Here is a 27836-nt window from a genome sequence, read left to right as displayed (position 1 = left end):
TGTGTCCTACTGACAAAAGAAAAAGGTGAACAGAAACGGCATATATAGATATGATCCTGATGTAGGACAAAATGTCGATGATCTGCTTCTGTCTTTTCTCCCTCTCAGTACAGTTTTAGTAAATAGTCACTAGGGCAAGATAATCCTCTAGGACATAGTATCAACAAAACGCCACAAATCCACAATTATTCCGTAGCAAATATAATAATATTGTATAGCATCAGTTTGCACCTAGGGCAAACCAAAAGATCGAACAGCAGATAAGTCTTTCCTATCACGAGATGAATACAACGAAAACAAACTTTCCTATCACGGTCTAATTAACACGGAACTAAAACGAGAAGCGAATCAATCAACTAGATCGATTACGGCGCATTCATAGCGGAGACCATGAACGCCGATAGCTTAGGCGCGTTCGCCGCGGATCCTGCGCGCCAGCTGGATGTCCTTGGGCATGATGGTGACCCGTTTGGCGTGGATCGCGCAGAGGTTCGTGTCCTCGAACAGGCCGACCAGGTACGCCTCGCTGGCCTCCTGGAGCGCGAGCACGGCGTGGCTCTGGAAGCGGAGATCAGTCTTGAAGTCCTGCGCGATCTCGCGCACCAGGCGCTGGAAGGGCAGCTTGCGGATCAGCAGCTCGGTGCTCTTCTGGTACTTGCGGATCTCGCGGAGCGCGACGGTGCCGGGCCTGTAGCGGTGCGGCTTCTTCACGCCGCCGGTGGTCGGGGCCGACTTCCTCGCCGCCTGAGATCAAAACCCAAGATCGGAAACCGTCAGCAAATAGATTAAACCGCAACAAGTGTACAGAAAGCGATCGGCAATGCATGCAGGAGGTCGACCGGGAGACGGGATGAGAAGACGAACCTTGGAGGCGAGCTGCTTGCGGGGGGCCTTGCCGCCGGTGGACTTGCGGGCGGTCTGCTTCGTACGGGCCATCTCGACTTCGAACTTGGAATCGTCTGCGGAGTTTGGGGGAGTGCCGGAGTGGAAGGTGTGACGAGAAGTGGGGAGGTGGGGCGACAATTTATAGGGGGATGGGCAGGAGAATCATGGGCTGAGGCCGTTTCTGTTGATGGTGTGGGAGATGGTTTCGGGCTGCGATTAGGATCTGATGGCTGTGATTTGTGCCAAGGAAGCACAGGGAATCAGGGATCCTCGTGCTGTGCTCTGATTGGAGGAAAACGACGAGGTACGGATCGGTAACGTGGCACTAGGGCCTGGGTGTTAAAGCATTTTTAGAAAATCATCTAAATAAATTCCATGGAAACTTTGAGTTTGATGGTATAGGGCATCATCATCTCAAAATTATCTTAATGTCATGCTAGGTTCAAAGATTAATTTCGTGAGACAACGGTATTTCGTCAAGTACGTCACAATTTGAAAAAGAGTGTCTTAGGTTCGTGATTCGTCAAGGCAAGGCTTTGAATACAAAATTATCTGATAACATGATTCCATAAGTACAAGAATTAAATAAAAATCATGTCATGTAAACAATATATTATCAAGTATTAACTTACCTTAAATATTCTTTCAACATATCAAATTATTTGCATTTCCAGAGGGTTGGAAGATTCTTTTCTTCGCAAAGAAAATATCTTAAATTCATAATCTCATAACACAAGAATCATTGCACAGTGGCGGATAAGAGAAACACGGGGACCCAAGAAAAATCATAGAGACACATCCTATAAGAAAAAAAATCACTATACATCCTCGAATGCATTTATCTTTCCTCTTGTGATTACTACTGGTCTGATCTTCTTTAGCTCGCCAACGAATCAATGGAAAAAAACAAAGGAGCATCTCACACTCTCCCAATAATGTAGAAATTAAACCTCAAATAGCAAAGGCTTTGAACACTGCAATAGAAGGAACATCCGACCGTTGTCCCCACTCTCAATGTATTTGTCGTTCCAATCAGGCTTCATTGCACATCTCCAATGGATGCACCATGAAACTTAATCTATTGGTTTCAACGTTCGTTGGCAGTGGAAGTGTAGCTGGAAAGGTGTGCTCATCACGGTGAGATCATTGTGCGCATTTCAAATTTATTGGCAGTCTTGTGATTAGTTCCTCTAACTGTTCTTGTTTGAGCGGCTCCTTCGTCCGATGGTGAAGCATCTTCTAGGTAAGCCAAGTCGATAGGGCCCTCTTCAACAATGGGGAAGGACGGTGTTGGTGACTTCTTGGCTTTCTGAAGCCGTCGATGATGTGATCATCCTCAAGGCACTTGTCTGATCTAATGTTCCTTTAGATTTTGCACTTGCTTGAGAATGGATGACATCAAATTTATGCGGTGGTTTATTTCCCTTTTTTATTTGTCCATGGGGGTGTGGGAGATGTGTTGTAAGATGCAACATCATTGTTTTTTCCTCTACTGGGGACTTCGTCTAAAAATTGTAATCCCTCTGTTACGAAAAAATAGCGGTTCAACTTTGTCTAGATATGAGGTATCTAGACACATTTTAGTTATAGATACGTCCATATCTAGAAAAAATTGAACAGTTTTTTTTTTTTTTTTGCAACGGAGGGAGTACTACCTGTTATGGTGAAGTAATTTTTGAGCATGTAGTTGTATATATACATGCATTTTCTCACATTGCGGGCATGGGTGGACCCAGGTATAGCAGAGTGGGGCAGTGTCCCAACTCAAAATTTCAAACTTTTGTCTAATTTGCTCATATATGAAGAAAAGGTTTATAAATTTAATTTGTACTAGAATTGGCCCCACTCATCTGAATTTCCCCCACTAAAATTACTTTTTGAGTCTGCCCCTGATTTCATGTGCAATTTTCTGGTTGTGCGTCATGATGATATGTGGATACTTGCTATATGTCCTACTTGTTGAGTACCACGACATCGATTCTTTCTGCAAAAAATGCCCAATTTCAATGAAACCTTAGAACTTGTAGTTTTACAAGTTTGCGGTAATGAGGTTGTGCTTCCTGTATTTACCATATCCATCCTTCGTGAAGTAAAACTGATGTAATTAAACTGTACATACTTTTTGTTTTGCTGTACTTCCATGTGAATTTTCCCTCAATTTAATTTGTCAATTATTTTTTTAGTTTACAGATCCATGCATTTTGGTTGTGTTAAGTGTGTGACTCTGCAAAGTCCCAAGACCAAAATGTCTCCTCTAGTTCGTGTGCGTAGGTTGATGTCAATGAAAAATTCTGGCTGCTTGGACATCTAAATGCTTCAAGTTTTCCCCTGGACAGAAGTCTCAAAGCTGTTTCTTTGATACCATATATATACGCAGTGTTGATGGGGTAATACAACATAATATATATGCTGCTTCTGCCCTAATTAATATGATCCATCGATACAGGACAGTTGGTGACTGCTACAGTTATTTTGAATAAACTTGTTCTACATTTGAACCATGAGCAGCAGCTGCAGTTCGTGGTGCGAAGTCTCCGTTTTTGTTTCAACAAGAGATTGTGATGAATCCACGACAGATTCACAATTAACTGAATCTAACTAGTTGAGCGTCCAACCTATACGACATCTAAACTCTATATTAGCTAGAACTGACTGTATGCACCGTTTATATGCAAGTAGAAACGTTTAGAAGAGAAGACGTACACATCCTTCAGCAATCCTTGCCCAGCTACATAATCGCGTAAATGTATACATTCAGTCATTGGCTATTTGATTACAAAAAGTACACAAATAGACAATAAACCAGAAAAAAATCGAATCCTCTGTTGTTCTGAGATTGAAATGTGGAATAGTTTCATTTACAAATATCGAGTTTCCTATATCACGATCTATTAAACACGAACTAATTAAAACCAGAAGCGGCGATTCAAACAACCAGAACAGCGCCCTCATCGCGGACCATGCATGCTAGCTATGGCTAGAATCAGGCGCGCTCTCCACGGATGCGGCGAGCGAGCTGGATGTCCTTGGGCATGATGGTGACGCGCTTGGCGTGGATGGCGCAGAGGTTGGTGTCCTCGAAGAGTCCGACGAGGTACGCCTCGGCGGCCTCCTGGAGCGCGAGCACGGCGTGGCTCTGGAAGCGAAGGTCCGTCTTGAAGTCCTGCGCGATCTCCCGCACCAGGCGCTGGAAGGGAAGCTTGCGGATGAGCAGGTCCGTGCTCTTCTGGTACTTGCGGATCTCCCGGAGCGCCACCGTGCCGGGCCTGTAGCGGTGGGGCTTCTTCACGCCGCCGGTGGTCGGGGCCGACTTCCTCGCCGCCTGCAATTAGAACACACGAAATTAGCAACCGTCGAAACCAGAACAGCATGCAGAAGGGAGAGGGGACGAGACGAACAATGGAGGCGAGCTGCTTCCGGGGCGCCTTGCCGCCGGTGGACTTGCGGGCGGTTTGCTTCGTACGCGCCATCTCGACTTCGAATTAACTTCCGATGATTTGGCTGTGTTGAAGTGGAACTCCAAACTGAAGGCGATGGATTGAATTGTTAGGGGAGGCGAGGAGGTGGTGTGGGTATTTATAGGTGCTGGGCGCGCGCGAGAGGCGGTTCGCTAATTGCCGTTTGGGAAGAGGTTACCGATTGCGATTAGATCTGATGGCTGGAGTTTGCGTGCAAGAAAGCACACGATCCTCGTGCTCGCCTCTGGTTGGTCGGAAAGCCACGAGGGTACAGAGCATCGTTATTGCAGGTACGAGGTACGGATCGGTGACGTGGCGTTAGGACTTGGGCTGCCCTGGCGTGCATTTGGTCTGGGAATTTGGGCTGCATACGGGCCGAAGCCCGCGTTGAAATAAAAAACTAGGTAGTTCTCAACAAAAAAAAGGCCACCTCCGGCGATCTCCTGATCTCCGGCGTGACCGTGTCTTTCCTTGCGATCGGTCCATCTCTACCACCCTCGTGAGTGTGTTGCTCGGGATGATCAAGGGGTCGTCTCGCACGACTGCCTGGCCTCGACAGTTTCGCTCGAGTTAGGGTTTGAGATTGGATCGGCATAGCGGCGGTGATGGAGAAGGGGGAGCGAGTGCCAAGACGGAGCATACAGGGTCTGAGCCGACCTTGGAGGAGTTACTGAGGAGTCTAACCTAAAAGGTGAGGACATTGATCACATGTTCGTGGTGAAGAGCGAGGTGGAGTCGCTGAAGGAAGGTTCAAAGTGGATGGCGGTGATGAACAACCTGACTACCCGACCTTTCAACGCGACGTATGTGAAGAAAATAATGAGCTTTGTGTGGGCACCGCACAGGAGTTGTCGTTCCGCGACATTGAGGAGAATAGATTTCCGAGGATTAAAAAGAATTACGGAGCGGGGGCCATGGTTGTTTCGTGGTCATGGCATGCTTATTGAGAAGTACGACGGAACTGGCGAACATGCACCGAGAGCAATCGGCTATGGTAAATGGCTCCTTGCTGCTATGCTATGGAACAAAGCGAAATTGCATGGTGGCACTACAAACCGGTCAGCTGGCCGGGAATGGCAGGGTCCAAGGTAGGATACGTTGGGTGGAAGAGGTGCAGACCAATCGGGCCAAGGAGTTGTTCGGGTCCCTCGTGATGGAGGACGTGGCAGGGGAGGACTGATGACGCATGAGAACCGTAAATGCACAACTGCTGATGCTCGGCTGATGGAAGGCAGTCCGACTAAGAATGTGGCAAATGAGACAAGCACAGAGGCATCACTGATGTTGTAATGGAGGTTGTAGGTTCAATTGTACATGTAGAGGAGGCAAGGGCAAAAAAGCAGCTATAATTCGAGGAGGGCGGGACTGAGAAGATCTATGCAACAAGGGAGGGCACTCCCCCTTCGTGTCCCTCCACTAGGGAGCAGAAGCGCCCGAAGAAACATAAAACAACAAAGAAGAGTAACACCATGACTGGTTCGGTGGCCTCCACGGAGGACCTCCGGTCCAAATGAGTGTGTTGAGTGCAAACTGTCACGATCTTGGCGGCACTGCGGAAGTGAGAGATGTTTGTATCTTGATGGAGAAGCATGCCCCATCTGTAGTTTGTGTGGTGGAGACTCAGCTTCAATGGTCAAGGGTGGAAAGTTTATCTTGGTTTAGGGCTTGATAAGAGTTTTACAGTAGTGGTCGTAGTGGTGGCATCGAGACTTTCTAGAATAATTCAATAAAGTTCAAAGTGTTACCCTGCTCCTAGTACCATATAGATACTATTGTTATTCAAGAGGGGAAGCATCCCTGGCGTCTCACGGTTCTTTACGGGGATGCCCAGGTAAACAAGCGCCACACGATGTGGATATGCTCAAATCTATATTGTCTACAAACAACTTACGGTGCCTCTGCATTGGTGACTTCAACAAGGTTCTCCATTGGGAAGAGCACAAGGATGTTAATGAATGGAGTTGGAGCCAGATTGTTGGGTCCAGCGGTCTGTATGACTTGGGTTATAGAGGTGTACCATGGAATTTTGAGAAGAAAGTCACAAGAGAATCTTTCTTCCGTGTGAGATTGGATCATGTGCTAGCGTCACCGACCTGGTGTGCGGGGTTCATAGAGGCGCTGGTGTAGCATCTAGCAGGATACACGACCTCTGGCCACTTGCCTATACTATTGAGGTGTGTTCCTCGCCAACAATACTAGCACCGCGAAGACCGCCTATTTAGGTACGAAGTTATGTGGGAAACCCACGATGAGTTCTTAGACAAGCTAGCAGATGCATGGAGCCCAACGAACAGGAGTCGTAATGCGAGCGCGATGTACGATAAGTTGGAGGCTATCTTGAGCAGCTTGTCGAGTTTGGAGAAAGATACATTTGGTGGGGTGCAGCTTCGAATACGAGCGCTAAAGAATGAGCTCTCTGTCCTGCGGAATCAGCCGGCCGGGACGTGTTGAACCTTCATATGCCAAGATCAAGACAATAGAACGCCTTGTGAAGGTGCTACATGGCGAGGAGATTATGTGGAGATAACGGTCCCGGATCCAATGGCTCTCGGAGGGGTATAAAAAGTACCCGTTTTTTCCATTTCCGAAAAACTTAGCGCAAAAAAGGAGACTAGGGTAAAGGAGCTAGCAATAATGGATGGTATTACCACATCCATGGAAAGTAAGATGGGAAATTTGGCTAATGGTTTGTATCACTTGTTGTACACTTCCGAAGTTGTATCGGGCATGGATGGGCTCTGCGGCATGTACCCACTTGGGTTGATCCAGAGAGGAACATACGGCTTGATCCTCCCTTTCTAGAATCGGACGTCAAGAAGGCGTTCTTTGAGACGTACCCCACTAACTCACCGGGTCCAGATGGTTTCTCTGCTCCAACGAAAATGGAAAGTATGTGGACACTAAGTGACTGCACATTTCTTCCAACGAAAATGGAAAGTATGTGGACACTAAGTGACTGAAGCAGTCATGCGTGTACTAAGGGGACAAGATGATCCACGTAGCATCAACAAAACCTTTATTGTCTTGATCCCAAAGGTGGCGAGTCCATCCAAACTGGGACAGTTTTGCCCATCGTCCTATGTAACGTGATCTGTAAAATTGCATCTAAGGTAATATCAAACATATTGAAAGTGGTCCTACCGAAGACCATTTATGAGGAACAGTCTGCTTTTGTACCTTACCGAAAATATCATCACAACATATGAGTGCCTTCATTTCATGAAGCATGCAAAAGGCGAAGAAACACCGCTATTGTGCGCTAAAGCTCGATACGAGGAAGGCATTTGATCATGTGGACTTGCAATATATGGAGGCTATTATGCTAAAGCTTGGATTCAGCATTTTCAAAAAAAAAAAAGCTTGGATTCAGCAGCTCATGGGTGGCATTGGTTATGCGAGTAGTGTCTACCGTATCCTTCTCTATACTTTTTAATGGAGTACCACATGAGGAGTTTCCTCTGTTTAGGGATATCTGAAAAGGAGACCCCATCTCACTGTAAATAATAAGTGTCGTGGTTTAAGTTTAAATATGTGTCCTACAAGCATTTGTTATACAGTACAACTGTTACAGCAGAGAGGTTCAGTTTTCACTTATGAAAGTGTCGTTTAATCTTAATTAGTTAAACGTATAGCTTGCATGACATCTAAACCCTGTGCTACTATAGACTGCTTGCAACATAATCCATTCATAACTAGAAACATTTAGAACAATGACAGACCTTCCTTCAGCAATCCAACGAACTACGAAGGGACTTGCCCCAGCTTCAGAATAGTGTAAATGTATACATTCGGTCATTGGCTATTTGATTTCCATCAGTACAGAAATAGAAAATAGCCAGAACATAGTCGAATAATCTGTTCTCAGATGGTAATGTGGAATTGTCTTATTTACAAATGGTTTGCAAACCAGGAACACCTTTCACCAGCATATGTGGCTATGTCTTCAAAGCAGTCAAGAGTCCAGAAGATATCTGCTTCATCATAGCCATACATGCACGGTTGCTGTAATGGTATCTTACGACGTATAAAAATACATCTTACTGTTACTGGCTTCTGGGAGAACCGCCAAGGTTGAATTTATGAATGCTACAGATATACAGAGGGCAGGATTAGCATGGACGCCGTGGGTTGACGGCACAGAAGTGACCTCGAGAACTTCCATGTGAGGGATTACAACTTACCATTGGGATCATATGTTGGCAGGGAGATGTTTTTGGGGCAACTTGATTTCGACAAGTTTTTGGACAATGCAGAAGTAGTGAGGCAATCACGAGGCTGGAACAAAACTGAGGTGAGCATGGTTGTGCAAAAAAAAAAATGACATGTGAAGTGAACAGCATGGGAATCAAAAAGAAATCTGCATTTTGACAAAGAAATACTTGCATGATTAACTACTAGTGGAACTTATGCAACACGCCAACACCTGTTTTAAGACATAGTACGAGAAAATAACTTCGAGTTCAGGTATGAGGAAACACAAGCCGGACAGCATACAGATTACAGATAAATTCATGCACGACTATGACATCAAATTCTGATAAATTTTGATTCATCGTTTTGTCAAGATTTAGGGATAGTTGAGTGTATTCCAAAAGGCAGCATGCTTTAAATTTTAGCAAACATAAACTGCAGTTATCAGTCCCATGGCGAAACAAGATTCAAAAACATGCTGCTTTTGGTAATCAGTATTAAGAACAATGAGTTGTTGTAATGAGCTGTATCACATTAATAGCACTTCCAAGGCAAAAAAAAAAAAAGATTTATCCAGCCTGCATGTCGGACATAATTCAAAATAGCTGTGCTAACATTATTCTCAATCAATGAAGCTCTGTCTTCCCGCAATTAAAATTAAAACTGAGACCTGTCTAAGGAGAGCTCACCTTCAAATCTTTGGTGAAGCACAGCCTTAGTTCTTCAACTGAGCCCTTCTTGCAAATGATCTGTGGTGAGCCTCCAAAAGCATTTTTGATGGTACTGATGACATCAGTCAGTGCATATTGTTCACCATTTGAGATCAGGATACCTCCAGTGGCCAGCATTTCCTGTGATTTTAATCCAATTTAACAGCAGAAAAGAGAAAAAATTCTGTGACGCGGTTTTGCAGGAGTACAAGTCATAAAAACTAGTCGTTCTAAGTTTGTTTTCGTCTTCCGCAAACCAGGCTAACTTGGATTCAAAAAGGTTCAGGTGCTGTGTAGCATACGAAAGAAAACCAATAAAACGTTACAACTGATGAATCAAAGACCAGATGCTTACTGTAACGTTATATTTGAAGTAGAGGTCAAGGGCAGTAGAGAAGTACTCCATTTCATCCTCAACAACAGGGGACGAGCACGTTCCATGCTTCTCTGCAAAGATCAGGAAAAAACAAACCGAAACTTAGCAACGGAAAGGAGCCAGGACTTCATTTTCGGCATCATCCTGTGCTTGCAGATGTCTGTGCACATGAATCAAAACTAGAGTAACTCTCGCTTATAACAAGAGTTTGTTTCACTATTTCGCAAATAAAAAAGAGTTTGTTTCATTAGGCCAAGTGAACTGAAGAGCATTACCCCACTAAAGGACGATCCGCGAGTAACCGATCGAGCAGCACACGACAATGCCGTTATGCAAAACAACGAAACATCACAAAAGGTTAGTGTCAGTTCAAAGCAAGTAGCGGTAATTCGAGAGTCCAAGCCGGTAGTTGTGACAGTATACCTCATGAGCCCAGAAGGGGCCCTTGCCGCTGAAGCAAGTGGAAGAGGTCGAGCAGTACAGGGAGGGCCAGTAGAGGTCCATCACCGGCTTCAGAGACAATATCTACAGCAAATCAACGAAGACACGTATCGATCAACAAGGTTGGCACAGAGTCAATGGGAGATCAGGACGGCCTTGTCCTGTCTCCTATACAGAGTCAACTGTGCCAGGGTTGGATTAAGCTACAGCGGGAATGGATCAGTGAGCTCTGTGAGGATAGGCTAGGCTGGCACCTTGTCGGCGTCGTAGTTGGTCTCGCGGCAGCACGACGGCCAGGTCCCGTCGTCGTAGTCCGGCCACAGCCCGTCTGTCCCATGAGCAAAAATTCAGGCACGCAATTTTACTGGAACCACGAAATTAAGCATGATGGTCGCCGCGCACTTACGGATCGTGAACGTCTGGAGCGGCTCCGGCCTGCACAGGGGAACAAGGGAAGCGAAGGGCGTCAGCAAGAGAGCGCATAAACCAAGAATCGAATCGAATCGAATCTCGGGAGCTCCAGAAACTCCACCCGAACCCGAGCCGAACGAGCGAGTGGGTGGGGAGAGAGGGAGGGAGAAGAAGAGGGGCGGGCGGGCGAGCACGTACCGGCAGCAGCCGTTGATGGCGCAGCAGTAGCGGGTGGAGGGGCAGATGGTGCCCGGCCACTGCAGCGCGAGCGCGAAGTAGTCGAACTCGCGCTGCTCCTTCCCCAGGGACGCGCGGGCGAGGCCCGTGCCGAACAGATCGGCGGCGACCAGCGCCCAGACCACCAGCAGGCACGCCGCGCGCGCCTTCGTCGTCGCCATTGCCCCCCGCCGTGCGCGGTGTCTCGCTCTCCCCCTTTCCTCTCGCAACTGGACTCTACAGTTCAATGAAGACGCACGGCTCCGGGGAGGTTTAATGGGTGCGGTTAGGGACGATCTCGTGTCACAGGCAGGTGGGTCCGTGCCGTCTTTTTGTTTTTTACATTTTCTTTTTTGAATTAAAATGTGTTGGCCACTATAGTTTCTTTTTCAGAATATGCTTGCCTACTATTATAGTTAGGTACCGTTCAAAAATCGGAGTGAGACAACCGAGCTAGGGAGCATCTCCATGGCGACCCATTTCAGAGCAACTCTAGCACACCCGTTCGTCCCGAAACCGGGAAATAACCGTCAAAGGCGTCGATATGCGGTACCGAGCATAGACCATGTCCGTCCTTGAACCGGAAAATGTGGGACATCAAAATCTTTTTGCAGCAATGCCCCATCGCGGCGTGCGGTATTCCATATACACAGATTTTGGACAGCGCTATTCAGTTCGCTGCATCGTTGGCGCTAGGGAAATTTCAGCCAGTTGGCATTCTTCCGTGGCACGAGCCATCCAAATTTCGGAGAATCTTCTGCGGGTGGAGCGGGCGCCCGGCGGCTCGTGGCGCGCGGCGACGAGCGGCGCGCGCAGCAGGCGACGGGTAGCCGATGGTGGAGGGCAAAAGGCCTATGCTGGAGGGCAAGAGGCCGGTGTTGGAGGGCAAAAGGCCTATGCTGGAGGGCAAAAGGCCTAGGCCGGACGGCGGTGGAAGGAGAGTCAAAGAGGCCACCGTGAATTTGACCTGGAAGATTTCATGGCTCCCTCTAGGGTCCAACATCACCACAACGCCTTGGAGCGCTGTCGGGCGCAGCGGGAGCGCAAGGTGTGTGGCCCATGCCGAGGCCCTCCAATCCACACCAGTGTGGAGGGCGGCGGCCAGTAGGATGCGCAACTCTAGCCCCGGCCATGGTAGGGCGCATGACATCGAATAGATACGGTGGTCTTAGATTAGGCTAAACCCTATATAAAGACGGTTCCTCAGTACTTTTCTGAGTCAATGACTTGTGAGCCCCACGTGAACACGCGCAAATATCCGAGGCGGTCCACGGTGTACCTCATATTTACAGCTCGAATTTGCGCTGAGAATGCATCGGTCTACATGTCTTATTCCCGCGTTTACGTCTCCCATTGGCGCGGATCAAAATAGATAATCTAGATCCGTTTGCGTCGGCCACCAAATATGCCCTAAAGAAGAAATATTATACTTGTAAATTTGTCCTCACATTTGCAACATCATTTTTAGCAGGGGGTGCAAATCCAAAAATTGTGTTGCCATAAATCAACGAGTCCAATCCTTTGCAACTTTGTTCAAAAAAAAAAAATCCTTTGCAACTTACACTTGCAAATTTACCCTTTCTTCTTTCTTTTCGCCAAATTTTCTGGGCCGGATGTCTGGAAATTTTGTAGAGATCGAGTACCACACGCACCACCTGCCCAAATTGCAAGTTCTTTTCAAGATAAGAGCCCTACCGGATGCACCAACCGATCGGGACCGCTGACTATCTTACCCCGGCATGTGTGGATCTGATACTCTGATCTGATGCTCTGGAATCTCGATTAGTTTCGGCATATCCTTTGCCGTCATCGGCACCGACGAAAGAGACAAGCTAGCTAGAGTCGTCGTCTCGTCATCAAAAGTTCAGGACAAGCACGCAATCGTCGTATATGCATCCGGATCGAAAGTAGCACGCGTTCGATCCAGTTTATTCCAAAAAAAAAAAAGTCGGACTAGTAAACTAAGGGAAGAGAGCGCGCAGGCTCGGCTCGGCTCGATCTCTCGTGCCTTTGATAATGCTGCCGTGTCGTCTTCACAAGTACACCGTCGACCCGTGATTAATTACACTTGTGCTGATAACCAGTACATCTTACAAGTTACACGCTAGTACACTTTGATGTTTCATTAGAAAGTGGAGTTACACTGACACTTTGATGTTTCATTAAAAAGTGGAATATTTTTCAGTGGTAAGCGACGCTTTCGTCGACATCGAGGCGTTCATGATGATTTCGTCAATCTCAAGATCCATCGGATCAATTTCTTGAACTCTGTCACTCGAATGTGCTCATAGAGGTAGAGTGTGCTTGGGTTCGTAGGGATGAGTGTATATACATTTGTGTGAGCCTTTGCGTCTATAGTGTGTTTCATAAGAAAAAAAACGTCCATCTTTTGTGCAGATCACCTACATTTTGCAAGAGAATGTGCATCAGAGTTGCAGAGCCAGGGTAGGAACTGATGACAAGCCGACAGTTTGTTACGTCGCTTGAACCAAGACATTGCCCACATGGTTGGCAGGTGTTGATACTTGTCCTAATCGCGAGATCCTGATTTCGAGTGCTAGCGCCCGCTTTCTCTCCGTACACACCCAAATATCTTCCATTGAACTGCTTGGAGGGCTTCTTACCCCAAGTCACATTTCTTTTAGTTCGTCACGTCGCTATCGTCAGGTTTGCCAGGAGTTTAACACTATGAAGAACGGTAACATGCTGATGGAGTCCACTGATCACGACCTCGTGTTTGAATTCAAACGAGATCGGCCGGAGAAGGGAATATGGGCTGAGAAAGCAAGCAGGAGGTGGGTTTCAGAGGTAGAGGATGAGATACACTATCCTCCTCCTCCAACCCCTCCCAACCCTAGCCGCCCCAACCCCAATCCTCATCCTCCCGCCGCGGCCACCGCCGGCAGCGCCGCTGGGGCAAAGACCTCGGGGCGTGGCGGCGGCGGCGGCTTTCCCTCTTGACGCGGATGGGACGGCAGCTGGGTCATCCCCTCGACGACAGCGGCGGTAGACCTCCTCCATCCCGTGTGATGACGGGGCGGTGGCAGTTGGAGGAAGAAGAGGCGGCGGTGGCTAGAGTGCTGCGGCCTTCCCTGCCTCCCGTCGGTGGCACACCGGTGGTGGCTGGTGGTGGGATGGTTTGCGCCATCCCCTCCGCTTCTCGCCAGTGCGGGGTGGTGACCTTGGGTTTCTCCCGCGGTTCGAGGACGCCCGGGGCAGCAACCTCGGGTTCGATGGAGGAGGCGGCCTTCTTCTTCGTCGGAGGTGGTCGGCCAGGCTGGTAGTCCTGTGTGGGGGATCATGGGATCTCACACAGGCTTCCGGCGATGGTGATCTAGTCCGGGGTGTCATGGCGGCCGGTGAAAATTGAGCCTCGACCTCGGTCTTGGAGGATGATGGCGGCGTCGGTCGACGTCGTTACCTTGTCGAAGGCGTCATCTTTGCCCGTCTTGGCACTACACCCGGCGAGTTGGGGATGCGCGGTTGCCGGTGAAAACCGTGTTCCGACCTCGGTTGGCGGACGATGGCGACGTGTCGTGCCGCAACCTTCTTGAAGGCATCGTCGACGCAGTCTGCGGTTTCTCACTCGTGTCGCTCCGGGGAAACCCTAGGTCCGGGTCTCCCGGATCGGACGATGGCGGCGCATCCTGCGTCGTTCTACCTCTTGGGGCATCGTTTTTGGAGCAGCTGCTGGATGTTAGCGGACTTCGGTGGAGTGGTGTTCATCTACCACATTGTTGGCGCGGAGTCTCAGTGGCATGGTGCTGCAGGGTATCGACGACAGATGCGGGATGATGTATACGTGCAGGAGGGTGGAGCCGTTTGGCGTCATGGTGGCATCGACGACAGGTCTTGCAAGGTTAATGCGTTGATCTCTCTTGAAGATGGAGTTGAGGAAGACGGCGGGAGCAACTCCTGTGGCGTGTGTGTTGGCGTGCGCTGAGAGTCTGCTTGACTGAATGTGTTTCTCACCTGCTATTGGGCGGTCTGAGAAGGCATTTAGTTTTGGATGATTTGAGTTGGTGTATTGTCACCCTCTTCATCCCACTGTAGGTATAGTAAGGTTGCTTCGAGTTTGATCTTTTGTATTTTTTTCTTGTAAGGTTTCGTGAATAATCTAATAAAAAAAGTCGTGTGCATCCTTTGGATGCAGAAGCTGTGGCGATATTTCCCCCATTTTGAAAAAAAAAACTAACATCGTTCTATTACATTCTCTACAGCGTGTGGAACATCGCGACCTTTTTACGAAGATGTCTACACGACTGGAGGATACGGTGATGGATTTTTTTTCCCAACATGGATGACATCGTGATTTACGGATCAACTTTCCTTCATCGTAGTTATCTTTATCAGTCCTTTTGTGTATTTTTCGAGAATTAGAGTTTTTCGTTGTAATTTGTGGATTGGAACAGCTGCATGCATTCTACCTATGTAGAGGTCAGGTATATTGCTTTCGAGTAAGTAATAAAACATCCATTATCGAAAAATTCCATTCGATGCCTTTGACATTACAAGTTCATGGTCTTATAGATTGACTCGACACTCACTCGGCCCAAGCCCAACCCCATACCTGGCCCACGGCCCACTAGCTAGTTTACAGGACTCACTGAAGGTGTTGTCGACAACAGGTGAGGCTTCAGGTGTGACAGCTAGCTCTGCCCGTACGCACGCGGCTCCTTGTTCGCTCGGTTCCTCAGTCCTCCCTCTGTGGCGTTCGCCATCGCTGTACATAATCGTAGTCAGCAAAACTCTTGCAGAAAATACTACTACTAGCAGTTTGCGTTGGCATGTTTGAGTACATGATGATGGGCTGATCAAGAAGCGATTTTAACATTACCAGACTTTTTGTAGGACGGGAGGGTGACGTAACGAGGGCAATGGCTTCTCCTGCTGCTCGACCATGCATCGTCAGTCTCCGACCCGCAATCCCGGGGCTGCACAAGATGACATATCCATGCTTCACAACTACAGCAGAAAGTTTGCAGTTGCGGAACTACAGAGGACGTCGTCGGCATTGTGGTAGGTACCTACCTGGTAGTCCTTGTGGAAGCAAAGCCTGAGCTCCTGGACGGAGCCGTTCTTGCAGACGATATGCGGCAGCCTCCCGAAGGCGTGGTCGATGGCGGCCACGATGTGCCCCACCTCGTATTTCCTCCCGTTCCGTGGGTAGATGTGCGCTTTCCTCAGGGCTTTCTGCAGAGAGCAGACTGCGTTAGGGTTTCTATGGATTAAGTCACAGCATTACAAAGCAGAGGAATAGGAAAAACATATGAATTTTGTAGAAATGCAGGTAAAGATAGATTTTTTTTTCTCGAAATGGGAGCATAGCCCCAGCCTCTGCATCAATTGATGCACACAGCTTTCTTTATTAAAACAATTTTAAAGTACGCGGTAGTTTAAACGATTACAATCATAGGTAAAGATAGATGATTGCAAAATATAGGAACATTGTAGGAACAGTCATTAGGATGGAACACGAAGGAAAACACAGGAAAAGTGTGTTGATCCTACGCAAACGAGTGTAAAAAGGAGGTTAGACTGCATGTTAAAATTTGTTGGATCAAATCACAGTATTACAAAGCATAGCAATAGGGAAAAAACATGCTGAAAGCTCAGATACTTGCTCTGTACTCCTAACTTACGGTGACATTGTATTTGCTGTAGAGGTAGAGTGCGGTGGAGAAGTAGTCGTACTCGTCCTGTATTTCAGGGTAAGCACACGTTCCATGAGTCTCTGCAACGGCGAACAAAGAGAGACTTCGAATGTAAGATAGAGAAAGATTAGGATCAGCAGAACTGTATTTTTCTTCTGTCAGTAAATTCAGAAACCAAGCGCGTGGTACACGTGATAAGCTATCTTAAAACAACCAAAAAAAGTAAATTCAGAAACCAATCGCGTGGTACACGTGATAAGCTATCTCAAACCAACAAAAAAAAAGTAAATTCAGAAACCACATACGTACGTACCCCACTGGCGAATGCAGTCCAGCGAAACATCAGCACATGCACGACAGAAACAAAAGAGAAAAGCATTGTGTGGTGAGCGAGCCGTCTGTTTCCTTGATCAGATGTCAATCGATATGCCAATTCACCAACTAACCTCATGCACCCAGAACGGGCCCTTTCCGCCGAAGCAGGTGGACGAATCGCCGCAGTACAGGGATGGCCAGTACTTCTCCAGTATCGGCCTCAGCATCGCGATCTGCCGTAGCCAAAACCAAAGCACAACTAATTTAAGCACATTGACCTAATGTGCTTGCAAAATTCAGAGAATGTCATTCTGAAGTTCAAACATACTAGTATACTCCGTACTTGCAAACAAGTGAATTCATACCTTGTTCATGTTGAATGGGGTGGTTTGTCGGCAGCATGAAGGCCACCCACCGTAGCTGTACTGTGGCCACAGCCCATCTGTCCCCAACAAACAAGAATGAAATTATTTGCAATTGGATGCTGTTTTCCGACATAAATTCTCGGTATCTGACAAAAACTAATATACTAGTATATCATATGCGATCCTCATGTTAAAGATTCTGTTTCTGAACTCTAAACATCGCCCAAAGATCAAATGCATTTCAGGACGAGCAGAGCTGGAGTCAATAAGCAAAGCCGATTGGAGGCTGCATTTTCATTAGCATCTCAAATCAAACCAAGTATTGTACTGATACTTACGGATTGTGAACCAGTTCAGAGGGCTTGATCTGCAGAGCGCAAAGGGAAACGAGATGAGCTTGCTGAAGCAACTTTCTCAATTCTCATGACAATGAGCTACAGGGAGAGATGAGGGGATGGAATGGGCACCAACCGGCAGCAGCCGTTGGAGCTGCAGCAGTGGTTGGTCTGCCGGCAGACGCTGCCCGGCCACTGCAGCGCCAGCACGTAGTAGTCGAACCCGGACATCCGCCGCTTCCTCCCGGCCGTCGCCGGCGACGTCGACGCCGTCGCGAGCAGCACGGCAAGGCAGAGGAAGGAGAGCGACACGAGGAGCCGCCTCCCGCGCCTCGTCGTCTCCATTACTGCTCTACTGCCTGGCCTTCAGTTATTGGCTCGGTCCTGTCCGGACTCCGGATCTATCTATCTACGTGCTATCGACCACCATGAACTGCAATTTATGGCTGGCTGAATTTGATCAATTAGCTTGACGTCGTATCGAGTAATACGCCCCCCACGTCTTTGGGTTTCTTCCTCTGCCCAAGCTTGCTTCCATGGAGGGTACAAGTCGACGCTAGTCACAAATTAACGTGTATTGGGTTGCCAAAGTATACCATGGTACCATTCAAAAAAAGATATACCATGGTAGCAGCAGCAAGACACAGGCTATTCCAGTTATGCTTCGAACGCAAGTCCCAACTTAATTTTCACGAGTAACTTTGGTGTGATTGTGTGTCTTTTTGGTTCTCGTGTCCAAGGTCTATGTTCATGCGCCGATAGGCGATGGTTGTAGCTGGTTAAAAGAGTTTGTTGGTCTATCTAGGTGATCAGGGAGATGCATGATTTGGAGTTGTTCGCATGAGATTTTGTTGTGACGTTTCTCGTCCGATTTTTTTCTGCTAATTAACTAGAAATTTGTGTTCTTTCTAATTAATATATTGGGGCAAAGTGTTTGGCCCCGTTTTTTTTAAGTATATGTGTCCTTCTGTTTTGGCATTTGTATGTTAGTTTGTAATGTGTGTTGTTTGGTATGAATGAAAAAGTGTTGTTGGTTTTACCCCCTTAGCACTACTCAAGTTTTGAAACTTTTTGAACTTTAAACCAAACAAACCTTAGAACATTCCCTTTTATCTTATCATCTACCTCGATGTTCAGATGGCCCCTCCAACCCGCAGCACCAACCAGGATGCAATGCTGCAGATGTTGCAGATGATGATAGCAGATCGAGAAGTCGAAAGAGCTGAGCGACAAGCCAACCTTGTCGTACTGCAACAGCTAGCCTAGAACAATCAAGGCCATGAAAACCATGATCATCCTGGATCCAAGCTGAAGAATTTCTAGAATACAAACCCTCCAATGTTTAGCAAGACAGAAGAGCCCCTAGATGCTGATGATTGGCTCCAAACAATGGAGAACAACCTGAAAGTTGCAGGAGTAGAAGCCGCAGTGTTCGCCACCCACTACCTGTCAGGACCTGCCAAAGCCTGGTGGACAAGTGCCCATGCAATGAATGCGGGACAAATAATGACTTGGGAGGATTTCAAACTCAAATTCAGCAAGTACCATGTACCCCAGGGACTGATCAAGAAGATGAGAGATGAGTTTCGGGAACTCAAGCAAGGAAGGATGTCCGTAGTGGAATACCGCGACAGGTTTCTTACTCTGTCTAGGTACGCCCCGGATGGGACCAACACCAACGAGAAGAGGAAGGAAAGATTTCTAAATAGACTGCATGATGAGATGCAGACTGTGTTAGTGAACATCCCGTTTGCTGACCTCGAAGCCCTTGTGGACTCCGCCATCCAGATGGAAGGGAAGCTGCACCAAGCCAACGAGAACCGCAAGCGCAGAATGATGCACCAGAATGGACCCAGCAATGCACAGAAGTACCGCAACAATTCATCTGGAGGATTTGCCCCAAGACACAACAAGCCACCTGCTCAGACATACCGCCCAAACTACACCAACAACAATGGAGGACCCCCGAAGCCCGAAGGCCACAATAACAACAACAACAACAACAACAACAACAACAACAACAACAACAACAACAACAACAACAACAACAACAACAACAACAACAACAACAACAACAACAACAACAACAACAACAACAACAACAACAACAACAACAACAACAACAACGACAACAACCAGAATGGTAACAACAACAACAACAACAACAACAACAACAACAACAACAACAACAACAACAACAACAACAACAACAACAACAACAACAACAACAACAACAACAACAACAACAACAACAACAACAACAACAACAACAACAACAACCAGAATGGTAACAACAACAACACCAACACTGCCCCAAGGACTGGAAGCAATGCTACCCCCATTGCCCCAAAGGACAAGTCAACGGTGACTTGTTATGAATGTGGAACTGTGGGTCACTACTCCAATGAGTGCCCCAAGAAGCTTGCCAAGACTGCCCCCAATACTGCTGCACCTGCCCAGCAACAGCGCCGCTTCGTAGCTAGAAGGAACCCGGACAACCACAACGGCCGTCGCTACCACATGAGTGCCACAGAAGCCTAGGAAGCACCCCAGACCATGCAGAGTATGTTTTCCTGTTAACCCATTCGCCCAATCTCTCTTAGGTTCCTAACTTTTCTTAAATCTCGGGACGAGATTTTGCTTAAGGGAGAAGGATTTGTAACATCCCAAATTTTCAAACAAAGAAGAAAATGAATTTCCTTTTCCAAAAATTGGAACCAACAAAAACTTTATTTGAGTTCTATAATGTGCATAGTGCTCATGCCCAATTGTTGTGAGTTTTGCCCTGATGCTTGTGTGAAGTATTTTGAAAGGTTCTAAACCCTAAAACCCTACCCTTTTCAAAACCCAAGAGGAACAACTAAAAAGAAAACAAAATAAAAGTGAGGCATACGTGGGCTTATGGCCATTTCACCAATAATGGCATATGCCCTATTTACCTTACCTAAATGGTTGAAACCATTACTAAACCCAACCTAACTCTAAATGAACCCAAATGAATACTCTTTGGGATCAAAGGGAAGCAAAGAAAAAGAAAAGAAAAAAAATAAAAATAGCAACACATATGAGGCTATGGCCACTTTTGCAAATCTTTCACCTAGGCCATTTTAAATTGTGTCAATGGTTTGGAAACCTTACTAAACTAATAAGAATAACTTTTTAGTCAAAGAAGCACTTTTCAAATCAAAAGAAAAATCAAATTTAAGTTACATGTGATAATGGTCACATGTGGCAATTTTAACATCTTACCCACTTTGAGCCCCTGTATTAAGAAATTTCTAAACCAAAGTCTCTCAACTCTTTGCACCTCATCCAAGACCTCATCAAGCTGAACACTTTTGATGTTGACCACTTTGACTAGTTCCTTTTCTATTGCTTATTACAAGGATGCAAAGTGGCAATGTTGAATCAGATTCTAGATCATACACTTTTTGGATTTTCACAAAACCCCTAAAATTTGCAAACCAATACCACCACAGGGTGCCAAACATTATTTGAGACACACCCATAAAATTGTGTGCCAAATTTCCAAATTAAGTTTCTTTCGGCCATTTTCACAAACACCTGGTGTGCACAATCTGGATTTGGCAAGACATGCTAAAACCCAATGGGTTTTGGGCTAAACCAGGGACCATTTGTGATCATCACTACCCTTGTACTTCTCTGGATCAAGCCATGCACTGCAGCACTGATAAAAGTGGAGAAATAATCCAAAACATCACCATGCCGAGCCATCATGCCGTCACCATGCCAGTCATCATCTCCCTCCCTCTCTGGTCACCCTCACTTTGTCAAAGAGACTCACCACACTCCACTGAGCATGCTTGTACTCGCCCTAGTCGAAAAGGAGACGTGCACAACTCAGAACGCGACGCGCCCGTACGCGCCCAGACACGCCCAGGCCATGCCAAAACGCGCACGCGCACGACACTGGACGCGCCAGTGCGCACACTCGCCCCGTCGCATTCGTCCGCCCCTCGCTCCCTCCTCTCGCACGCGCACTCCCCTACGCACCAGCTAGCTCCTGGACAACCCCACTAGCCCGCGCTCGCCCTGTCGCCGTCGTCCTCTTCAAAAGTCTCCGCCACGGTACTGCGGAGACATGGACGTCGCCCGCACACCCTCGTCCTCCATTTGTTGCGCCATCACGCTTGCTCTGCTCGCCATGATGCCAGCGACCTCACGCCAACCTCACCTTGCCCCTTCACCGCTCCAAACGCCGTCGCCATGGTCGACCGCATCCGTGCACCCGCAGCACCCCTCAACTCTATAAATAGAGCGCTCCCCCGAGCCATCTCAGCACACCACTCCACTCCCCTCTCATCCCTGACCCTCCTCGACTCTCTCCCTCTCCACATTGGCGCCGGAGCATCTCCAATTGCTCGCCGGAGCACCGCCAGTACCGCGGCAAGGGCGCCGTTGATTGGAGCCACCTCAGGCGACGCCACCTGTACCAGAAGCTCCGCCACCCTCGACAACCTCCTCCTGCGTCAACGCCGACGATCGCTGGCCGCCGGTGAGCCCTCCGACCCCCTACCCTCGCCGTGCCAGTGAGCCGTGCTCGCCGGAGATGACGACGCCTCTCGACCGTGCGATCGGATTCTAATCCTACGGCCCCCTCTCTCCCGTACCGCTTCGGCGTTTAAGACTCACTGACGTGTGGGGTCCTTTGTCAGTCGGCCCGTGCGTGCGAGACGCGCTAACTGGGCCGGCCTGCTCCCCTTTTTCCCTCTCCTGGCCCATTTCCTTTTCCCGCCAAGCCCAACTATTCAAATCAGATTTAATTCATTTAGTTGAAATTCCTTACTGGTGCCAATTTCAAAATAGAATAAAACCAAATCCACTGAGCCAAATTTGATGAATTTTATATGGTTGGAAAGCCTATAAAATTCTCTATCAAACCCCACTGGTTTCAACTTTAGATTCATTGTAGAACTCATGTAGTAAAAATAACAAGGCAGAGCCTTTTTCAAATTCAAACAATTATTAAAAATCAACCATAAATGATTTTGAGTTGATTCCAACTCCTATAATTCACATTTCACATACTCTACATGAATAGGTAAAAACATATCATAGTTGTTTGCATGATCATGGGCTAGAGGAAAATAATGGCTATGTGGCCATTTCTAGTACATTTAAATCATCCAAAATTAATTGTATATGGTATGAGAGGTTTCCTCTCATTTAAAACTTTGTCTCAAGTAATTCAATATGAGATAATAGCCTAGTATTTAGAATCTCATATTTAATTACTTGGTGATATTAAATCATTTCAATTAGTATTTAAATTGCACGAGATGATGAATCTCATTTAAATCATTTTTCCCAAATGATAAATGTGAAGTGTTGACCTTGGTAAACATAGTCTCACACTTATTAATTGAGGATATTAAATTCTAATAAGATTCAATGAGAGGAAATTATTTCTCCAAAGGAAATAAATAGAAACCCTAATGAATATTTCAATAAGAGGAATTTAGTTTCCAAACACTAAAGAAGAAAACCCTAGTGTTATGTGAGTGATATTTGTGATGATGCTAGGTCATCTTGATTGAGCCATTAGGGCTAAGTAGCCTCCTTAAGTATTGATTGGTGTTTGTTACCTCGTATCCATTTATAGACGCTAGTACCGAAGGCTACGAGGAGGAGGAGGTCTTCTACGAGGAAGAAGAAGAACACTTTGACAACTGTACCAATCAAGGCAAGCTATACTCTTGCAAGCTATTACCCATGCTAGTTCTACCTTTGCCAAGTTACTAGTGCAAGAGACTAAGGCACTAGTATTGGTATTTAAAGTATTATTCATCCAAACCCAAGTTTTATCTTGATTTAACTTCACTTTGTTTTACCAAGGTTTATTTTGATGGAGTTAATTTGTGTCTAAGTATAGAGTACCACAAGAGAGTCAAACTTAGCCTAGAGAGCAAGAATGTAGTTAGCACCCCTCATGATTAGTTTCTCGTGCTAACCTAAAACTAACCTACTCTAGATGGGAACTTGTGAAACTTGTGACTTTGAAAACCTTGGAATGATGAGTCATTCTATTGAAATATTTTGAAGGTGAATATGACTTGTGAATGACATGGTGAACTTTACCAAAACTGATGGTTGGGTTCGGATGCGATACCATTCCAATTTTCAAGTACCCCCACAATACCTGAATCTGGGTAGGGCTTAACTGGAAACTTATGTATTTTAGTATGGGTTCCCTCTGAACAAGCGTCATAGGGGTTATGCCGAGGCAGCCTCCGTTGAAAGTGAAATGACGTGAAATGAGGTGACTGTTCGACCCAAGCCCTGTGCAGTTCCCAGGTTGGCGGCTTGCCCTCACTGGGAGGCCAAGCTCATGGGGAGAGGTGCCTATCCTAGGGTATGTAAATGAAAGGTTATGATTGGTAGTCCGCACACTGAGTGTGATAAATCAGGGCCAGTTACCCCTGACGGATTATTGTAATTATTGTGGCACAAGTGTACGACCTCTGCAGAGTGTAAACCTATTCGAATAGCTATGTCCACGGTTATGGACGATTGGAAAGGCCATAATATTCCGTCATCAGACCATTTTTCAAAATGTGACATGTGACTGGTGACTTGAACTTGAAAGGTGAATTTGACTTGAATCACAACAGAGTTGTGGGAATGTCACTAATGTTCCCACTCGAGCTAGTTAGGCAAATAAAGAGTCTTGTATTACTAAGTGTTTATGAAATAAAACTGGCTTTATGCAAATGAACCTAGAGCTTAGAACCCCCTTACTATAGTTGATAGTGCTTACACTAGTATTAGTTTGCGAGTACTTTAAAAGTACTCGTGGCTTTGTCCCTGACTATTCAAATGACCAGACTATGAAGAGGAGAACCAGTACCATGAAGACGGACAGCAGGACGTCTATGATAATTAGGACTACTCATGATGTCAAGCGTTGCCTGTGGAACAGATGGACCCCTACTACGTATCTTCCGCTATGTGTTATGTATTTGATCCTTAGATCAGTTGTGGTATTAAGACTGGATCATGTGATCCTTTGATGTAAGACAATTATGGTTTGTAATGAATGATGTTCTGTGATATCAATCTATTATGTCTCGTAAAAACAATATTCCTAGGATTGCATTGCGATGTATGGCATAATAGGTATCTGGATTTAAAAATCCGGGTGTTGACATTCACAAAGTTATTACATGAAAAATTAACTTGTCGTGTGACGCATGTGAAAATGACAAAATCTGGCGCTGAAAATAAGGCCTTTGCAAAACTAATTTTCTCTTTTTTTTTTTTGCATAGACCATAACGAATATCGGTTTTTCACAAAACTTGACGAACATACATATATTGTGAAAATGTACATGTAGAATTTCTTGTTAATTTTTTAACACTTTAAAATATGTTTTTTGGTAAAGGGTATGCACCCGGGAGCTGAATTGAGTTTCCGTTTGGACATTTAAGCATGCCTAATTAATATCTTGAGTTCCAGTGTAGATTCAGATTCATGTGTGGGAATAAACACGAGTTTCAACCATTGCACATAAATTTTGTCAAGTTTTGAAATTGCTAGTATTCATGGAAAACAAAACTTCTTTCTTTCTTTTTTTGAACTTGTTTAAACTGATTTTATTGAGATTTTTTTGAACTGATGAGTAGCCACATTTTTTGGGTAAAGCCAACTTTTTTATAACAGAAGAAAATTACGAGAGGCCCAATAGCCCATTAAGGCCTTAAACCCTAATGCGAAACCTTCACTCTCTCTCCCCGACACTCCCCGTCTCCCCCACGCAAAAGAACCACCGCCACACCTCGCTGACGCCGCCGCCGCCGGACGACGACGATGTGGCGTTCGCGAGCTCGTGCTCTCCTCCTCCTCCGCTCCTCCACCCCCGCATCTCCGCCGCAGAAAAATCCACTTCGAATCTTGGCCCGTGCCCCGCCCCCACGCCTTCTCTCCCGTTTCCTCTCCTCCTCTCCCGAGGCCGTCCCGGACGCCGCCACCTCCTCGTCGGAAGCCCTGCCGGATGCCTACCCATACCCCTCGCCCGACGCCGTATCCGCGTCGGCCGATCCCACCGACGACGGCGAGGAGAACCTGGCCGCGCTCTGGGAGGAGGATGCGGACGGCGCCGACGACATATTCGTCTCCACCGCCTCCTCCGACGCCGCCGATGCCGAGACCAGCGACGAGGAGGTCGCGCGCGTCCGCGCCCTCGTGGAGTCCACCCCGGAGGACCAGATCCCCTCCGCCATCGCCGACATGGTCGTTGACTTCACCGAGCCGCTCCTAGCCGCCGTCCTCCTCTCTGCCGAGAACTGCTCTGGTAAAAAGCTTCTCCTCTTGTTCAAGTCTGCCGGGAAGAACAACCCCGATGTCAAGACCCTTGCCAATCTTGAAATCATCGCTGGCAAGCTTGCTGATTCCAACGAGATCGACAAGATGGACGCGTACATGCTCTGGGATCTGGTTAAGGAAATGGGCAGTGTGCCAGGATCAGTGAACACTCAGATTCTGAATAGGGTGATAGCAATGTTCTGGAAGCTCGAGAAGTCAAAGGCCGCGCTAGAGGTGCTTGACAAGTTCAGTGAGTTTGGCTGTACTCCGGATGGTGACAGCTATTATCTGGTGATTCAAGCGGCCGGGAAGAAGTCCATGGTTGGTGCTGCGTGGGGTGTTTGTGAGAAGATGGTTCGCTCTGGGTGCTTCCCTGATGGGAAGAAGACCGGTGAGATCGTGACCTTCTTTTGCAAGGGGAAGAAGGTGATGGATGCACATTCGGTATACCTAGCAGCCAAGGAGAAGAAGGTTCAGATTCCAACATCGGCCTTGGATTTCCTTGTTGGTGCTTTGGCGAGGGATGATGAGACCATCGGTACGGCTCTGGAGCTGCTTGAGGAATACAAGGGGAAGTCTCTTAAGCATGCAGGCAAGTCCTTCGCTGCGGTTATACACGGTTTGTGTAGGATGAAAAATGTCAAGGATGCAAAGAAATTGTTGATGAGGATGGTGAATCTTGGCCCAGCTCCTGGTAGTGCAGTGTTCAACTTTGTTATCACGGGATTGTCTAAAGAGGGAGAAATGGAGGAAGCGAAGGGTTTGATAAGAGTGATGGAGAGCCGAGGACTGCGCCCTGATATTTACACATACAGTGTCATCATGAGTGGCTACACTAAAGGAGGCATGATTGATGAAGCCCATTCTCTACTCCGCGAAGCCAAGAAGATCCACCCAAAACTAAGCAGGGTTACGTATCACATACTAATTCGTGGTTACTGCAAGATGGAGCAGTTCGACAAGGCCCTGGAATGCCTAAAAGAGATGAAGGAAGATGGATTGCTGCCAAATATGGATGAGTATAACAAACTTATCCAGTCAATATGTCTCAGGGCTATGGACTGGAGAACAGCTGAGAAGCTCCTGGAGGAAATAGAGGGTGGTGGATTACGCCTTAAGGGTATTACAAGGAGCCTCGTAGTAGCAGTGAAGGAATTAGAAATGGAAGAGGCGTCAAAAGACAGCCAAGAAGCTTAGTTTCTTTAGGATACACTTGAGTGACACAGCCACTAATCACTTTTGGCTCATTGCCCCTTTTTGTTCTCCGCATCTATGGTGAGGTTATGAAAACACCATCTTTTGTATGTGTCTGTTTGTTGTTTGTTCCTAAAATAATTTTGCATTTACATTATAAATGCTGGACCAACAGGGATGCGTATGTACTTTTGGTCTAGAATTTCTCCTTCTGTGGAATTGAGAATTTTTGCATGCCATTTTCGATCCAATCTCCTGCCTTGCCAACAGAGGATGCAGAGATGCTAGAAAGAAAATGTCAATGCGGCAGCAGGTACTAATTGATGCTGTATTACATGAATAGAAGAGCATGCATATATGCTATGATCATGTACAATGTTGGAATGTCGGAGGTATAATATTAATTTGTAATTCATTTACTCCCTCCGATCCAAATTAATTGATTCTACTTTGTCTAGATGTGGATCGTGTTTTAGCTCTAGATACATGTGTATCTAAACAAAGTTGAGTCAATTAATTTGGATTGGAGGGAGTACTTGTTGGCATTGATTGGTATCTGATGTAGGGGAGATCTCTTCGTCGATCTGTTTTTAAGGACATTTATCACTAATTTGTTCTGCTTATGGAGTACTTTACTGGGAATGTGCTTGATAATGTATAGCAGATAAATCAGTCCTCCTATGCAGTTATTTTTTCAGTATGTGTGCATATTTGGAGCATAATTCAATTGCATGACTAGAAAATAGTTTATGTGACGAGTTTTGTGTACTAGACGTTTCAGTTTTTCTTTTGCTTCCTAATTTGTCCATGATGTGTTGAAAATCAGAGCAGTGTCTATCCAGCTTTGTATCTTGTGTCATTACTGCATTGATCTAGTTCTGTGATATGGTTGCATTGTTGTACATAGGCCAAGTTTTTGTTCCCAGAAGCTAGCTGTAAATGGTTAACGAAATCCCGTATTG

The 27836-nt window shown here is 46.5% G+C and overlaps 5 protein-coding genes across 6 annotated transcripts; 1 reads left to right on the top strand and 4 right to left on the bottom strand.

Annotated features, from left to right (window-relative positions):
- Nucleotides 1–405: 405 nt before the first annotated feature.
- Nucleotides 406–936, bottom strand: LOC124660801 (histone H3.3-like). Its single transcript, XM_047198640.1, has 2 exons — nt 865–936; nt 406–744 (listed from the first exon to the last, which is right to left on the bottom strand). The coding sequence occupies exons 1-2, from the start codon at nt 934–936 to the stop codon at nt 406–408; spliced, it is 411 nt and encodes a 136-aa protein (XP_047054596.1).
- A 2930-nt stretch (nt 937–3866) lies between these two features.
- Nucleotides 3867–4358, bottom strand: LOC124661383 (histone H3.3-like). Its single transcript, XM_047199240.1, has 2 exons — nt 4284–4358; nt 3867–4207 (listed from the first exon to the last, which is right to left on the bottom strand). The coding sequence occupies exons 1-2, from the start codon at nt 4353–4355 to the stop codon at nt 3869–3871; spliced, it is 411 nt and encodes a 136-aa protein (XP_047055196.1). The 5' UTR covers nt 4356–4358; the 3' UTR covers nt 3867–3868.
- A 3709-nt stretch (nt 4359–8067) lies between these two features.
- On the bottom strand, nt 8068–10870 carry LOC124663646 (ribonuclease 2-like). The gene is made up of 9 exons (XM_047201318.1): nt 10671–10870; nt 10468–10496; nt 10316–10389; nt 10044–10145; nt 9896–9899; nt 9600–9691; nt 9224–9385; nt 8525–8618; nt 8068–8429 (listed from the first exon to the last, which is right to left on the bottom strand). Exons 1-9 carry the CDS (start codon nt 10868–10870, stop codon nt 8359–8361), a joined length of 828 nt encoding a protein of 275 aa, XP_047057274.1. The 3' UTR covers nt 8068–8358.
- Nucleotides 10871–15310: 4440 nt separating this feature from the next.
- LOC124668094 (ribonuclease 2-like) lies at nt 15311–17702 on the bottom strand. Its single transcript, XM_047205292.1, has 9 exons — nt 17494–17702; nt 17361–17389; nt 17023–17099; nt 16789–16890; nt 16656–16659; nt 16331–16422; nt 15720–15881; nt 15526–15622; nt 15311–15411 (listed from the first exon to the last, which is right to left on the bottom strand). The coding sequence occupies exons 1-9, from the start codon at nt 17700–17702 to the stop codon at nt 15338–15340; spliced, it is 846 nt and encodes a 281-aa protein (XP_047061248.1). The 3' UTR covers nt 15311–15337.
- Nucleotides 17703–25185: 7483 nt separating this feature from the next.
- Nucleotides 25186–27259, top strand: LOC124666076 (pentatricopeptide repeat-containing protein At3g02650, mitochondrial-like). 2 transcript variants are annotated; one of them, XR_006990798.1, is made up of 2 exons: nt 25186–26955; nt 27050–27259. XR_006990798.1 is itself a non-coding variant. In XM_047203419.1 (1 exon), exon 1 carries the CDS (start codon nt 25186–25188, stop codon nt 26875–26877), a length of 1692 nt encoding a protein of 563 aa, XP_047059375.1. In that variant the 3' UTR covers nt 26878–27048. The 2 variants fall into 2 exon arrangements, 1 of the variants encoding a protein (XP_047059375.1); XM_047203419.1 differs by lacking the exon at nt 27050–27259 and having other exon boundaries at nt 25186–27048.
- The last annotated feature ends 577 nt before the right edge of the window (nt 27260–27836 follow it).

This window comes from Lolium rigidum, chromosome 6 (genome assembly GCF_022539505.1).
Source record: "Lolium rigidum isolate FL_2022 chromosome 6, APGP_CSIRO_Lrig_0.1, whole genome shotgun sequence".
Lineage (NCBI taxonomy): Eukaryota > Viridiplantae > Streptophyta > Magnoliopsida > Poales > Poaceae > Lolium > Lolium rigidum.
Note: the sequence above shows the minus strand (reverse complement) of the source record. Positions and strands in the feature narration are given on the sequence as shown.

Excerpts from the sequence above, each read along its gene's own strand:
- LOC124666076 (XM_047203419.1), top strand. The coding sequence starts at position 25,186 with ATGTGGCGTTCGCGAGCTCGTGCTCTCCTCCTCCTCCGCTCCTCCACC.
- LOC124660801 (XM_047198640.1), bottom strand. The coding sequence starts at position 936 with ATGGCCCGTACGAAGCAGACCGCCCGCAAGTCCACCGGCGGCAAGGCC. Across the intron at positions 745-864 it reads GCAAGCAGCTCGCCTCCAAG|GCGGCGAGGAAGTCGGCCCC; the intron begins GTTCGTCTTCTC and ends TTTTGATCTCAG.
- LOC124668094 (XM_047205292.1), bottom strand. The coding sequence starts at position 17,702 with ATGGAGACGACGAGGCGCGGGAGGCGGCTCCTCGTGTCGCTCTCCTTC. Across the intron at positions 17,390-17,493 it reads AGCTCCAACGGCTGCTGCCG|ATCAAGCCCTCTGAACTGGT; the intron begins GTTGGTGCCCAT and ends TGCGCTCTGCAG. Across the intron at positions 15,882-16,330 it reads ACAGCAAATACAATGTCACC|AAAGCCCTGAGGAAAGCGCA; the intron begins GTAAGTTAGGAG and ends TGCTCTCTGCAG.
- LOC124663646 (XM_047201318.1), bottom strand. The coding sequence starts at position 10,870 with ATGGCGACGACGAAGGCGCGCGCGGCGTGCCTGCTGGTGGTCTGGGCG. Across the intron at positions 10,390-10,467 it reads GCTCCAGACGTTCACGATCC|ACGGGCTGTGGCCGGACTAC; the intron begins GTAAGTGCGCGG and ends CTCATGGGACAG. Across the intron at positions 10,146-10,315 it reads CCAACTACGACGCCGACAAG|ATATTGTCTCTGAAGCCGGT; the intron begins GTGCCAGCCTAG and ends GATTTGCTGTAG.
- LOC124661383 (XM_047199240.1), bottom strand. The coding sequence starts at position 4,355 with ATGGCGCGTACGAAGCAAACCGCCCGCAAGTCCACCGGCGGCAAGGCG. Across the intron at positions 4,208-4,283 it reads GGAAGCAGCTCGCCTCCATT|GCGGCGAGGAAGTCGGCCCC; the intron begins GTTCGTCTCGTC and ends TTCTAATTGCAG.